The 14,480-nt window shown below is 38.7% G+C and overlaps 1 protein-coding gene across 1 annotated transcript in view; it reads right to left on the bottom strand.

The window, feature by feature from the left end:
* The window catches only part of Col19a1 (collagen type XIX alpha 1 chain), a 306,409-nt gene that overhangs the window by 242,802 nt on the left and 49,127 nt on the right, over positions 1–14,480 (bottom strand). The window contains exons 5-7 of the mRNA XM_050134778.1: positions 8,889–9,012; positions 6,782–7,057; positions 3,172–3,252 (exon numbers count right to left, since the gene is read on the bottom strand). Coding sequence (XP_049990735.1) covers positions 3,172–3,252; positions 6,782–7,057; positions 8,889–9,012 — 481 coding nt within the window. The remainder of the gene's footprint in view (positions 1–3,171; positions 3,253–6,781; positions 7,058–8,888; positions 9,013–14,480) is intronic.

Here is a 14,480-nt window from a genome sequence, read left to right as displayed (position 1 = left end):
TTAGCAGAGAAGCCAAGGGCAGTTCTCACCACCTTCAACTGGGGACTTAGCCCCAGCTGTTATTCTCACCTCTGATGCTCTCTCCTATTCTTCTGCACCTGCACCCAGAGCACATATCTACATGCCTACATGCACATGCATGCACACGCCTCACATCTACATACGTAACTAAAAGAAATACTTCATAATATAGAGGAAAATTGATTAGCAAGGTGATTCTTCTGAGGAGAATGGCTCTTGTGGACACCTGACACCACACTGGTCCTAGGCTTAACTCTTTATTTGCAGCTTCGGTAAAGTGAAAACAGCAGGTGGAAGAACATGCCAGCTGCTCTGTGTACTACAGATTACACATGAGGGGAAACACGTTTTCAGGTTATGAATATGAGTGATTCTTGGGGGATTTCTTCTGTGGTGTGAGACCATGGTGGATATCTACTTTTGTCCTTGTATTTGATATTTATTTACTTCTTGTATTTACTTTCTAAAATAAGAATTTATAAATTGTTTTCTAATAGGTAGAACTCTGATAGTTTTGCTAACAATAAAACCTGTAACATACAGCACCCGAGACACTGGGATCAGATTCCTATGTTTAGCCCTAGTGATTTCATGCTCTTTGCTTCCAGATTCGGTGATCACTGGATATCCTAACACATTTTTAAAACCAAGATCTTAAAAATTATACTCAGATGAACAATAGCTCTACACAGACTGTTTATTCTTCCCAGATAACTCATTGTTTTCTAAGCAGTTTTTCCCTTACATCATCAGTCATGTGGAGTTTGCTCGAGTGGTGGGTTTTGAACTCGGATCACATGGTTCTACAGTAAGTGTCCTTAACCACTGAGCCATTTCTCTGGACCCCCTTTAAAACATTTTTCAAAAATAAAAAGCAAAGAAGACAGTTGCGATCAAAAGTTCGTCAAGTGTGTCTAAATGACTTTTGTATGATTGTCTTATTTAAGTGTTCGTGAAATGTGTCAGGTTGTTATTTATTATTAACTACAGAGTGGATGGTGACGTCCTCACCACAAATAATTATCAATGTGAGAACTACTGTGTTTGGTTGTTTTTGTATACTTGGTATGAATTCCTTACTTATTTTCAACTATGAAACCAATTTCCAAATAATCCTTATAAACATTATTTATTTTTTATTTAATTTTAAGGTTAGCAGTGTGAAAGTAACAAGAACTGTTAACAATTGTGACGTCAAGTCTTACTTTAGCTACTAAAAGTTACTTTATCCAATTCTTCACCTATACTATATAAACCATTTTCATAGTACCATCGTTTACATAAGGCAATGACTACTGGCCAAGAATATTACATTTACAGATATTAAACCATCACTGTATTACTTTTAAATGACAGAAGATGGTTATTTTAAGAACCCGAATAAAATACAATCATAACTACTTCAAAGAAACTTTTGGATTTCATGATTAAAGGTATAGGCTCAGGCAGCCTTGGTATTTCAAGTCTGTAGATTGGCATTCAAGTTATCTTTTCAGATATTTATGGAAAGATATTTGGCAGACTTTCACTTTGCTTGGAATGGGATGCATAAACTGAGTTTGAGATGGGCTTCGTACAGCCAAGTTCTATAAGCGAGACAAAATATTTGAAAGCCTGAGTTGTTTGGCTACATTTTCACCCTGCTACTCAAAGTGCATGAGAGAAGTTATGTGAGTTCTTGAGTTAAAAATCCCTGGTTACAATTTCATGTAGACTTCTTAGCAAGTGTAGAAATTTGGGGAAATTTAAGATTCAAAGAAATAGAACTTCGTCAAATCTTGGATTTTTGTTTTCTGTATGTACTTTCGGTGAGTTTTTTAGAATTATTCCCTTCTCACAACTTCGTAGTGGACAAATCAGCAAACGAAGAGGTTCTGTTGATTTTCAGCAGAAATGACCCCCAAGGGCTCGAATAGTTCAACACTTGGTACCTGGACGTGGTACTGTTTGAGGGCTGCCGTTGCCTCGGAGGAAGGGAGTCACTGCCAGGACTTTGAGACTTCCTAGCCTTGTCCTACTTCCAGTTCATTCTCCCTGCCTTGTGTTTAGGCTGAAGAGGTGACCCCTCAGCTTCCTGCCAGGCCTACCTTCCCCACCACCATTATGGACTCTTCCTTTGGAATCATTAGCTAAAAAAGTCTCCCATGAGTGACCTTTGGTCATAATATTTTATCAGACAGTATAAAACAAACTAATACATACTTCTACAATCTTTTGCTAACAATGTGCTAGATATAAAATAATTTGAAAGTAACTCCTCTATCTCTGTCTAATTTGTACTTCAGTCAATTAAAAACAATTATTATATTCATAATATGCAATGGTATGTGGGACTAGTGCAGTGAGACACAGGAAGCACTGGCTTTTTTCTTGGAAGGAAGAACATGGATGTAGGAGCAAGGTTATATAGGGAAGTCAAGACTATTTACCATGGGAGACCACTCTACTGGGCAGATATTTTGTTGCCAACAGGGAATCACTTAGGATGTTGAGAAAAAGATGACCAGACAGGGACTCTGTTCATGTCAGTATATTTTTCTTTAGTTCATTGTCTACTAGATCCATGATTAAAAGCAAATATCTACTGTAGGAAAACAATAAACATATAATCCGGTGATTTAGAGACTCATTCTGGTAATACCGCCAAGAAAAAGAAGGTGCGTTAGAAAGGCAGTTGGCAGGATGCTGTGAAAGCCAGGCATGAGGTAAAAGCAGATTTGGCAATGGCAGGGAAAAGAAAAAAAGATAAAATGTATCACAAAGCAAAATGATACAAGACAGACAGGCTGACTTAACTTAAAGTGTGAGTCCAATTAATGCAGAAAAGACCTGACTTTAATGGGGGTAGCACCTCCAGTCAGCTGGGGTCTCAGATGAAACAAGGAGTGAAAGGTTTAGGGGGAAGATGTTACTCGTCTTGGAGCTATGCTAAGTCCAGAGTGAAAACAAATCTCCATCAAATTGCAGTAACAACCCAGTGGTTAAAGTTTGGGCAGGTACTTGGAATGGCTCCCTATTGGAAATAAGGGCTCATCCATCCAGTCTCAGGTGAGATACTTCAGACTGTCCCACACACAGAATCTGCAGACCTTAAGTTAAAAGATAACTTAAGATTTGTTCGTGTTTTACCCGGTAAGAAACTTAGCCTACCTTAGTAGCTGCTAGGTCACAGCATGATTCCTTAGCTAGGAAGTCTGCATTGCAGGAGATTATGAGCCGGTGAAGTTCAATCTGTAAAAAGTAAGTAGTAATTTGCATCATTGGTGTTGATAATCAAATCTAGGCATTAGGAGCTATAGCAATTCAAATAGAAGGAAAAGAAAGTTAATGTAAGTGATGGATACATAACATATTTATGGCGTTCAATTTTAAGTTATGATTCATTACTTTAAGGATCATTTGAGAAGCCATCAGTTACACAGGAAGATCTTCAGACAGGAAATGAGTTAATTGTCTCAAGCAATAAAAATGAAATGTTGAATTAAGGAGGCAATAGAGACAAACATTTAATTAGAGATATATTGCTATGTGCTACCATATACTACTGTACAAAATGACATTTAAAAGTAAAACTTTGCAGGAAGGTAGACAAAGGTGTTGACATGGACTGGAAAAGGCTTTCTCTTTAGGTCCAAACGTCCTATTTGAGGTATGAAGTAAATGTGTCATTCCTAATAAAGTAAACAGAAGATATTTAGTTTTCACCTATGCTCAGTGAAATCTGCATAAAGCCTATTGATTTTTTATTAGTGCTATCCTCAGCAAGACTCAAAAGCTGAAACCTGTAGCACCTGCCTGAACTACTCAAATTGGTGACTTTGATGCAAGAAGAGGGTTATCTCGAGGCTAACTTGAGTTATATGTGGTTTTCCAGAACAGTCTGGACCACCTGAACGATCCTGAGTCAATAGCACTAAACGAAAAGACTCACAATCTTTTTACTGAAGCTTCTTCTACTTGCAGAAGAGTCACTTTTTTGGCATTTGGGCAGCTGGTGGTACTAGAGGAAGGAGCACTGGTTCTGCTCATGGATCTGGCTCCTGACAGGCCACCTGTGCTTCGGTGGGTGGCTTTACACCCATGCATGTACTGGAAGCCTCAGATAGATACAGTGGGTTAGAAACAAGGCCATGAAAGGGAAGGCGGATGTGGCAGACTGGAAAAATGAATATGGAGGAAGATGGTGGACATGAACAAAATACTTTGAATGAAATTCTCTAAGAAAAAATTAAAAATTATATGCTGAAGTTTTAGTGACACTGTTATTATTAAGGATACAATATGCAATGGACCAAAAGACAATAAATTTCAAATTCGCCTTCTAGAAATTAAGATTACACTTTGGTAGTTGAGTGAGATATCTCCGCAGTTAAGGGCACTTGCTGAGATTTAGAGGACACAGGTTGTTTCCAACACCCACATGGCAGATTTTAGCCATCTTTAACTGCAGTTCCAGGGGATTTGATGCCTGCTTCTGGCTGTCATAGGCACCAGGCATGGACATGGTGCATACAAAGTACTTGCAAGCAAAACACTTATACACATACTATAAATAAATCTAATGAGCTCTCCATTTGAAATAAACATGTTTTCATATGACTGGATGGGCAGTTACATGCATATCTGTTAATTATTAGTGTCTTTTAACAACATAATTTTGAACAATAAAAGAAAATAAAAGTGCTTGTATCCAGTTAAAATACGTAGGATATATCTTAAAAAAAAATACATGTGGAAGCTGATTTTGTTCTCCAATACCGTTGCAAGACGTCCCAGTCTGTAGATTATAAAGATGAGTTACAATGGTGATGGATCTCCTGATGGTCTCTGCTTCCTCCTTCATGGAAGCTTTGTCAAAGACACACTTAGTATACTGTACAGTGATAAATGATATGTTAATACTTACAGCCACCATTTATTGACATATTTTAGTTCTACTAAAAGTTTAGAGGTTTTGGAGAGCAAAGAACAGTAAGGATTTTTTTTTTGTTGCTGTTGTTTGGTTGATTGCTAGGTTGGTTTTTCTTTGTTGTTGTTTTAGGTTGTGTGTGTGTGTGTGTGTGTGTGTGTGTGTGTGTTTCTTTCATTTTCTAATCTGTAGAGACCAGATTATGAATAAGTAACCATGGTGCAAATCCAACACTATTACAACAATCAACTCCACCAAATCTGTTTTGTAAGTGAAGACACTGACAAATTAGCAGATGCAAACTGAGATTGTGACTCAAGCTAGTGGGCAATCTCTGTGGCCCTGTCACGCCCCCAGGACAGGCTGTTCTGCTCTGCCTATTCCTCATCTTCCTGACCACAGAGCCCGACAGTCTTGTCTTTCTGATCTGCTCACGCACAGTCTCTAGGAGAAAAATGCTTTATAAATCATGTTTCCTGGCTGGGTGGTGATGGCACATGTCTTTACTCCCAGCGCTCTGGAGGTAGAGGCAGGCAGATCTCTGTGAGTTTGAGGCCAACCTCGTCTACAGAGAGAGCTCCAGGACAGACTCCAAAGCGACACAGAGAAACCCTGTCTTGAAAAACAAACAAAAGATTCATATTTCCTAAATATGTATTTGTATCTATACATTTTTCCTTCCAAACAGATCTTTAGAAATAACAATCTCCCAAACTTTATTTCTGAAATGCATTTCCACGGTCAGCACTTTGTGTTTACACCTCTGGCATTTATTCCTGGTCATCTGCATTCAGATTTCTGGAGACTTTCTTATCATTTTACCCATAAGAAAATATTTAGCTATTAAATGTAGGCAGATCTCGCCCTTTAAAGATCACAGCCCTTATTTTGCAAGAAAATTGACAGTAAATCTATATCACCTTAGCTTCAAAATTTAATTTTTAAAGGGCCTTACATCTGAGTTTTCCTAGCTGTCTGCTCATCCAAATGAGCCACTGTTAGATTTAATGACTGTTTTTTTCTGTGCAAAGGAACTCTAAAAGGACATTATAAGTTGTAGAAAATGCAGTAAGTAAAATTGCTTAAATGAATTGCCTATTGTTGTTGAATGAAAACATCAGATAGTCTGGAACCATTTAAAGTTTGTCTTTTTCCCATCTTTTTACTTAAAACACTAAAGTTTAGCCAAGTTTATACTTTCTTTGTCTCCTATCTTCAATTTTTTGCTCAAAGTTACTCCCAATCATCTAGTGTTTAAAGGCATGATACATTTATTTTAAATTTGCTGACTAGAAAATGAGGTTGAAAATAAAATATAGAATATAATTATTTGTGAAAATAGGGTTGGGAATAAATATTCTTCAGATATTTAATGACATTATAAACATTGATGAGAGGGAGGTTTTTGTGTGTGTAATCATTAAAGGAGGAAATGGGTTCCTCCCTCCCTTCCTTCCTTCCTTCCTTCCTTCCTTCCTTCCTTCCTTCCTTCCTTCCTTTCTTCCCTTCTCCCTCTGTCCTTCCTGTTTCCTTTTCCTTTCTCTTTCTTTCTTATACTGGATCTTCTGTAGCCATGCTGACATTATACTCACAATGTGACTAAGAATGATGCTGAACTGAGCTTTCCATCCCCTTGCCTATACCTTTGTAGTCTGTGGTTGGGGACAAACCATGAACCACTATGCCTGGTTTATGTGGTACTGGAGTTCGAATCTCAGGTGCCATGCAGGCTATTTAAGCTGGCTACTTATGGAGTCACATCCACGGTCCCAGGAAGCCACTCTTAATGACATATTTTGCTTTAACTTCGGGATGATGGAAGTACCGTGTGTGTATCACTATTACACTTACGTCCACAGGCTTGCCATCTGAAGCTCGTGTGGCAATAACTGTCTTCCCATGAAAATCCACAGAGTCCTTCTCTTCCGTGTGCCGACTTGCAATTAGATTACAATCCATATAGAGAGAAAGGACTCGGGCTTGCACACCAATGCCAAGTTTATGCCACTGACGATCGAAGAGAGGGCGGAGTTCTCGATTCTTAAAAACGTAGTTCAACAGATCCCCCTCAGCACCACGGAACATAAATTCTATCACCTTCTTTGTGCCATCAATCACTATAGAAATCTGAAAAAACAAGAAAGATAAGCAGAGTATCTTTACATGGCTTGAGACTCAATGCTCAAAATTAGTAAAGCTCTCAAATAAAAGCTCCATGTGTACAACAGTATAACTCAAGAATTGGATGAGCAGGAGACAGTAGCTGTGCCTGCCACACTGGTGGATACGAAAAAGCAAGTGTTTTGCTGCAAGTATGTTAGCGTGAAGCATCCTGTACAATCTGCTCCTTCACAAAAGAACATAAAACGGTATGCATGCATATACAAATGCAAATGATTATTTCACATTTACAAATGCAATAATAACTATATACTTGTGTTATGATTTCATAAAAGTGTCATTTTATGAAGTATAAAGGTTATTGATATTATCACATACCTAAACATGCTCATCTATGTTATTGTTCTATGTGAGTATGCAGACTATACGGTCTCTAATTTAAAAGAAAAACAATGTATGCATTTCTTTTTACATGACAATGACATGGTCCTTTTAAGCCCTTAATCATTTTCATGGCAAAGATAGATATTTTATAGATGACATACATTTCAGTTCAAATTATCTTCCCATCATAAAATCGGGAATTATATTAATAGTAAGAAGATCAGCCAGAGCTAAAGGCATTCAATCGTTATGTACAGAAGTGGACACAAATGTGGGATGCTAATAAGTAGTTTTGCTGTCTGTAGGGTGGAGCCAAAGTGGTGTCTCCTGGGTTCTCCACTCTTCTTTCTTGTTCAGACATCTCCCATCACACTTCCTTCAGTATAATTGTACTGTATAAGTTCTCATAAATGTCCTCCCATTATATAGACTTTCTGCTCCATAAGAACATGACTTATGCTTTTAAAAATCTCTTATTTTCCTTTGATGTGTGTGTGCCTGTGTGTGTAAGTATGATGCACATATGTTCACAAGAATGTAAAAACCAGAGCTGACATTAGGTGTCTTTAATCAAGTGCTCTCCACTTTCTGTATTGAGGCCAGGCCTCTTTCTTGAGCCCAGAACTCATTGATTTGACTAGTCTTGCTAGCTAAACTGCTCTGGGAATCCCATCTCCCACCTTGTGAATGTTGAACTTACAGGTGAACCCCACCTTCACCTGGCATTTATGTGGGTGCTGGGTTCTGAACTCCACCCCTCAGTTTTGCATGACAAATGCTTTCCCCTAGACCCTGAGGTATCTCCGTAGACCTAAATTTCTTATTCTCATCACTTCTTGGCATAAGGCATGTGGCTCTTATTTGTGTTTACTGATGAAACAAACAGTTAAGTATCAGGATAATATGTGATATTAGTGATGAGAGGAAGTGAAGGTCATTAATGGGGTGAAGTCAGTCAATTAGCCCCCGTAGAAAGAAAGTAATTTCACTGTCTTCAGATAAATTATGATAAAATAAACCAGGGCTGGAGGTATGACTCAGTGGTTCAGAGCGCTGACTGCTTTGCAGAAGACCTGGATTCAAGTCTTAGTACCCACTTGGTGGCACAAATTGTTTATATCTCCAGTTTCTGGATATCCTGAACTCTCTTATAGCCTCTCTGGTCATCAGATAAGGACATGGTGTATACACACACACACACACACACATGCACACATACATACATACATACATGTAAATATTTATGTACATAAAATAAAAATAAATCTTTAAGATAAAACAAATCTCAAACCTCTGGTGTACTAGATTCTCATCAAGGCTATCCTATTTATAATGCTTCCATTTCTCTGTTGATGAGTCCTCTAACCAACACAGTATTTGAGTACTAACTACGTCTGTTCCCAGATTTGGGTGCACAGCACATCTGACCTAATGAAACAAATTAACATCTTACCTGTGGCATATTCTGCTGGTTTAAAATCCGCCATAAAAACCATCGCTCCTTCTTGGTGCTTCTTCGTACTCGAAACATGACCGCTACAGAATACTCCTCAGGAAGGCCTTTGGGAAATATCTTACTATGGGAAGAAAGCAAATAACTATTCAGGGATGACTGAAGGTTGCCAGGGAAGAAATCCAGGTATGAACCCTCAGAAATGTGATCTCTCAGTCATAGAAACTCTCAATTAGTTTATAACTTATTAATCATTTTTTGACTATTAGAAATATGGATACAGTCATGTCAGCATTTTCTATGTAATTATTATTGTAATTCCCTCCCTTTTTGTAACCATCTAATATGGTTTTGATAAAGGTTATAATATGTAAACGAAAGGGTATACTACAGTAAGTAATATGTTGTTCTCTTATTGAGGGATGTCTAACAGACAAGTTCAGAGTTCACTGTATTCAGATGAACATCAGTGGTTTATCAAAATGAAAGTTGTCTTCCCTGGTGGTTTTTGGTAGAGAAAAGTAGAGAATTCAACCAGCGATGACCAATGAAAAGCACCAAACCACTTTCCAGAGCCAAATGGCACCAGAAAATTGTTATGGTCACTGTTTAGTGGTCTTCTCCAGTTTCATTGGCTAAGCCTTCTGAATTCTAGAGAAACTGTCATCCATGAGAAGTATGTTCAACAAACTGATGACAGGTGTCAAAATCAGCAACATTCGCAGCCACCATAGCTCATAAGAAAGACACAATTCTAGGCCATGCTTGATGGCACACTGCACAGTCAACATCTCATTCGTTCAACGAACTGCACTGTCAAGTTTTGCTTCATCCGTGATATTCACCTGACCGCTTGCCAACCAACTACTATTTCTTCAAGCATTTCAGCAACTTTTGCAAGAAAGACACTTCCACAATCAACAGGATGAAGAAGTGCTTTCTAAGAGTCAATCAAATCCTGAAGCACGTATTCCCATGCCAAGAAACAAGCAAACTAATTTCTCATTGAAAAAAAAAATGTGCTGACTACAAGGGTTCTTCTTTTACTTAACAAGGCTATGTTTCAGCCTAGTCATAATGATTTAAAATTCATGNTCAATTAGTTTATAACTTATTAATCATTTTTTGACTATTAGAAATATGGATACAGTCATGTCAGCATTTTCTATGTAATTATTATTGTAATTCCCTCCCTTTTTGTAACCATCTAATATGGTTTTGATAAAGGTTATAATATGTAAACGAAAGGGTATACTACAGTAAGTAATATGTTGTTCTCTTATTGAGGGATGTCTAACAGACAAGTTCAGAGTTCACTGTATTCAGATGAACATCAGTGGTTTATCAAAATGAAAGTTGTCTTCCCTGGTGGTTTTTGGTAGAGAAAAGTAGAGAATTCAACCAGCGATGACCAATGAAAAGCACCAAACCACTTTCCAGAGCCAAATGGCACCAGAAAATTGTTATGGTCACTGTTTAGTGGTCTTCTCCAGTTTCATTGGCTAAGCCTTCTGAATTCTAGAGAAACTGTCATCCATGAGAAGTATGTTCAACAAACTGATGACAGGTGTCAAAATCAGCAACATTCGCAGCCACCATAGCTCATAAGAAAGACACAATTCTAGGCCATGCTTGATGGCACACTGCACAGTCAACATCTCATTCGTTCAACGAACTGCACTGTCAAGTTTGCTTCATCCGTGATATTCACCTGACCGCTTGCCAACCAACTACTATTTCTTCAAGCATTTCAGCATCTTTTGCAAGAAAGACACTTCCACAATCAACAGGATGAAGAAGTGCTTTCTAAGAGTCAATCAAATCCTGAAGCACGTATTCCCATGCCAAGAAACAAGCAAACTAATTTCTCATTGACAAAAAAATGTGCTGACTACAAGGGTTCTTCTTTTACTTAACAAGGCTATGTTTCAGCCTAGTCATAATGATTTAAAATTCATGGAAAACTGCATTTCTTTGTTTTCTAATATTGGTTGTTAGCTTGATATATCTGGGAAAATGGAACATCAGATAAGGATGAGGAATTGCTTCCATCCCATTAGAGACTAGTGCGTACTTCTGTGAAACATTGTCTTAATTACTAATTTAAATTGGAAGGTCTGGGCAACCATGTACAGTGCCATCCTTCAGTGGCTTGATTTGGACTGCAAAATAAAAAGTAGCTGAGTGTGAGCCTAAGAGCAAGCCAGTGTGCAGCTTTTCTCCATGGTTAGTGCTGTAACCTCTAGCCTTGAGTCCCTTCCTTGGTTTCCCTGATTTCAGACAGGAACCTGAAAACTGAAATAAACCCATTCTTCCCCAGATAACTTCTGGTTTATCATAGCACTAGAAAGCAGTTAAGCACAGCTGAATTTACAGTGTGGTCCTTTCTGGATCCAGATATTTGATTCACTGTACTCATTTGTGATACTGGAAGGCAGCAGGAGGCCACAGGGCTCCATCAGTCACATGATGATGAGAGTAGAAGCCTGGTCTGCAGTGCACTGTGCTGCTAACCTATGCTGTGAGGGAGACAGGTGAATGACATATATTTCTCTACTTTAAATATATTCAAATTAATAAAAACATATTCATTTGCTTATATGCTGCTATCTAGGGCTAGAGAGAAGGTTCAGCACTTAGAAGCACTTTTTGCTCTTGCAGAGGACTTGGGTTTGATCCCCAGCACATGCAAAGAACCTCATAATTGTCTGTAACTCCACTTCCGGGAGATCGAGTAACTGCTTTTGGTCTCTATGAGCACTGTATGCACATAGTGCACATACATACATGCCGTCAAACACTCATAGAAATAAAATTTAAAAATGATAAAGAAATCTTAAAAATAGATGAATTAACCTACGTATATTCTAGATTTATTTTGTTTGTTGAGAGTTTAGCAAAAGAAGCAACAGACCTTACCACAACTACATTATTATATCCCTTTAATTAATCAATTAGGAAACAACTTTTTTTTTTATCAATTTCCTGAAAAATAAATCCCTGTAATGGGATATTGTTTCTTCTGGAATTTTTTCCAGTATCAGATAAAATTTTTACTAAATTACTATTGACAATTACTGTGTTGTTTGGAGTAGTATTGCTGACTTAAACATAACAACAACAAAGCAGGCACAGATACCTGCCACTTCTCTTTGGGAATATTTAAAACTGAAAGGTGGGCACATGTAGGGTTGAAGAGATAACAGCAAACACACTTCCAAATGGAAGCTTTGAGTTAGGTGCAACAAAACTACTGTTGAAGGCCCACATTAATCCCTTATCACGTGTAATAATAGCTGATATTCTATTTTGCTTTCAATGTCTCTGTTGGCATGATGAGTCAAGGGGCATGCCTCATTGCCCAGCATTAGTTGGGAGTTTTTACCAAGGGCTCTTCAAATGCTTAAGTGTCGTGGTTATTTATCCAGATATATTTCTTTTTACCCAAAAAGAATACTTTTGTTTTATACCTAATAAATGATGTTCAGCTGGCTACAACCATTTTACAAGTATGTGTGTGTGTGGGGGGGGTAATGTAAGAGTCTCATGGTTCATTATAGAATTTTGCTTTTGACTCACTTTTGGTGTCCCGACTCATTCTTGTCTTTACTCTCTTGTTGAAGTCAGTCTGACAGATTTGTAGCTCAAATTTTTTTAGCTGATAAAACCCTCACCTCCTTTGTGGTTGGGTCGTGACGGTGGTAAGTTGGCAACATGGAGCTCCCAACTCACATGCCCATCAGACACACATACACAGACAAACATGGCAGTATTTGCACAAACCTATACATGTACACCTACCTACACTTACTCCCTCACTGGTTTCTGCAGAGGCTGATTCCTCTTAACCATGCAAGCTTCAGCAATCTGGTGGGGTAGATTCACTTCTTACCAGTATTGCCCACCTACAACACTGAAGGTCCAGCTCCTTGCCCTTGTTCAGTCAGGTACATAGTCCCCAATTGCCTTCTCTTTTCTAGAATGAACTATAATTTTTTGTAATTGTTTAATGTTTAATATCCCAGCCTACAGATGTATTTGCATATTCAAGAGTAAACCTCTTTTTCAATCTTTAATGCATCATTTTCAAATGGTCTCATAATCTTGCTTTGCAAATTATCTCTTCTCTTGCTATAAATCAGACTTCCTCTGACCTGGCTGTACAATTGGCAGCTTCTAGCTCACTCATCAAACTAATGAACAGGACATATTTGCCATCCGTTCATTCCTTACCCACTGCCTCCTGAATTCTAGCATTATTTCAATCAGCTAGCCCACTGCCCTCTGCTCAGCCACCTTTCCCACTGTTTGTGCAGGTTTGAAGACTACTGGCGCATATTTTTGTTGTTGTTGTTCATTCAAACCATGACTTAAACCACAGTGGCTACAGATCCCTGCAAGGAAGACTGAAATGTAAGTTCTCTAGGTGCTTACGTCTGACCCACTCCCCTATTTGTCCTTAGCAGCTACAGCAGTGTCTGCTCAAAGTAGATAATACGTGCAAGCAAACAAATAACTGAGCTGAACTTGGACTGTTTTTCAGAAAAGAACATGACTGACCCTCAATATACTTCCCCCATTTGGATAGAACTTTGAATACATAATATTTCAAAAATTCACAAATTCCCCTTATGCCTGTGTATGAAAACCAGAGCAGTGAGTTAACCACAGTAAAGTGACACTGGTCCTTATGTAGAGGACACACATGAGGACTGTAGGCAACAGCCCAGTCCATCTACAGGGACAGCTGTTAAATAGTACCAGCCAGCTGGTACCATATGGGAACATAGATTCAGTGTTGCCAGATCATCCATTTTTCCACAGAAGCCAAAAGCCGAAAGTCTAGATTTATACCTAAAAAGTTTAGAGTTTTAAATGTTGGCAATTAATCACATTTTTTTTTCAAAAAAAAAAAAAAATACTGTTCAGACCAACAATGGACAAGCTGAACAAAGCCAGGGAGCAGCAGTTAGTAAACTTGGCATTACACAGTTGTCAGCTGAATTCTCATCTAGTATAGAACACTATAAAACTTTGAAAGGCAGCAAAAGGAAGGTCCTAGCCCACATTTGCTGCTTCTTCAAACCAGTTGAGAGTGGAGAGTGTTTAGGGGACATAAAGAAGTAATATAAATTGGTTCAGAACAGTGAAATGTTAAGGTGGTCAAAACCAGAACTACATTATATGAATGGAAAACCTAATGTTGAATGTAAAATCAGTTAAAAAAAAATCCTTATTGCTTCCCTCTTTGACCACATAACATCTCCCAGCCCAGCCTGTTCGGGCTCTAGGACCGAATCCGAATCGGCAGGGCAAAAGGGAGGGTGGTAGTTCCTTTGTTCCCACTAGCCTGCCTGCACCGAGCTTGGTAGGTCCTTTGTTTACGAACCACCCAAGCAGCAAGGAGACCTGAACCCGGCACCAGGAGGGACATCACTGGGGTGAGTTAGTTTCTGACCGCGGCAGCAGCCCGGGACAGGGAACTCAGACACCCCTCCTACACTTCCTGGTCATCCTCAGGGGCTACTCTGCCCGATACCTCCTCTCTCTTCCTATCCCACCCAGCTTGCATCCACAACCCCCCCCCCCCCT

This window comes from Alexandromys fortis, unplaced genomic scaffold (genome assembly GCF_014885135.2).
Source record: "Alexandromys fortis isolate MF-2015 unplaced genomic scaffold, M_Fortis_MF-2015_v1.1 scaffold_20, whole genome shotgun sequence".
Lineage (NCBI taxonomy): Eukaryota > Metazoa > Chordata > Mammalia > Rodentia > Cricetidae > Alexandromys > Alexandromys fortis.
This window is presented reverse-complemented; position numbering and strand designations above follow the sequence as displayed.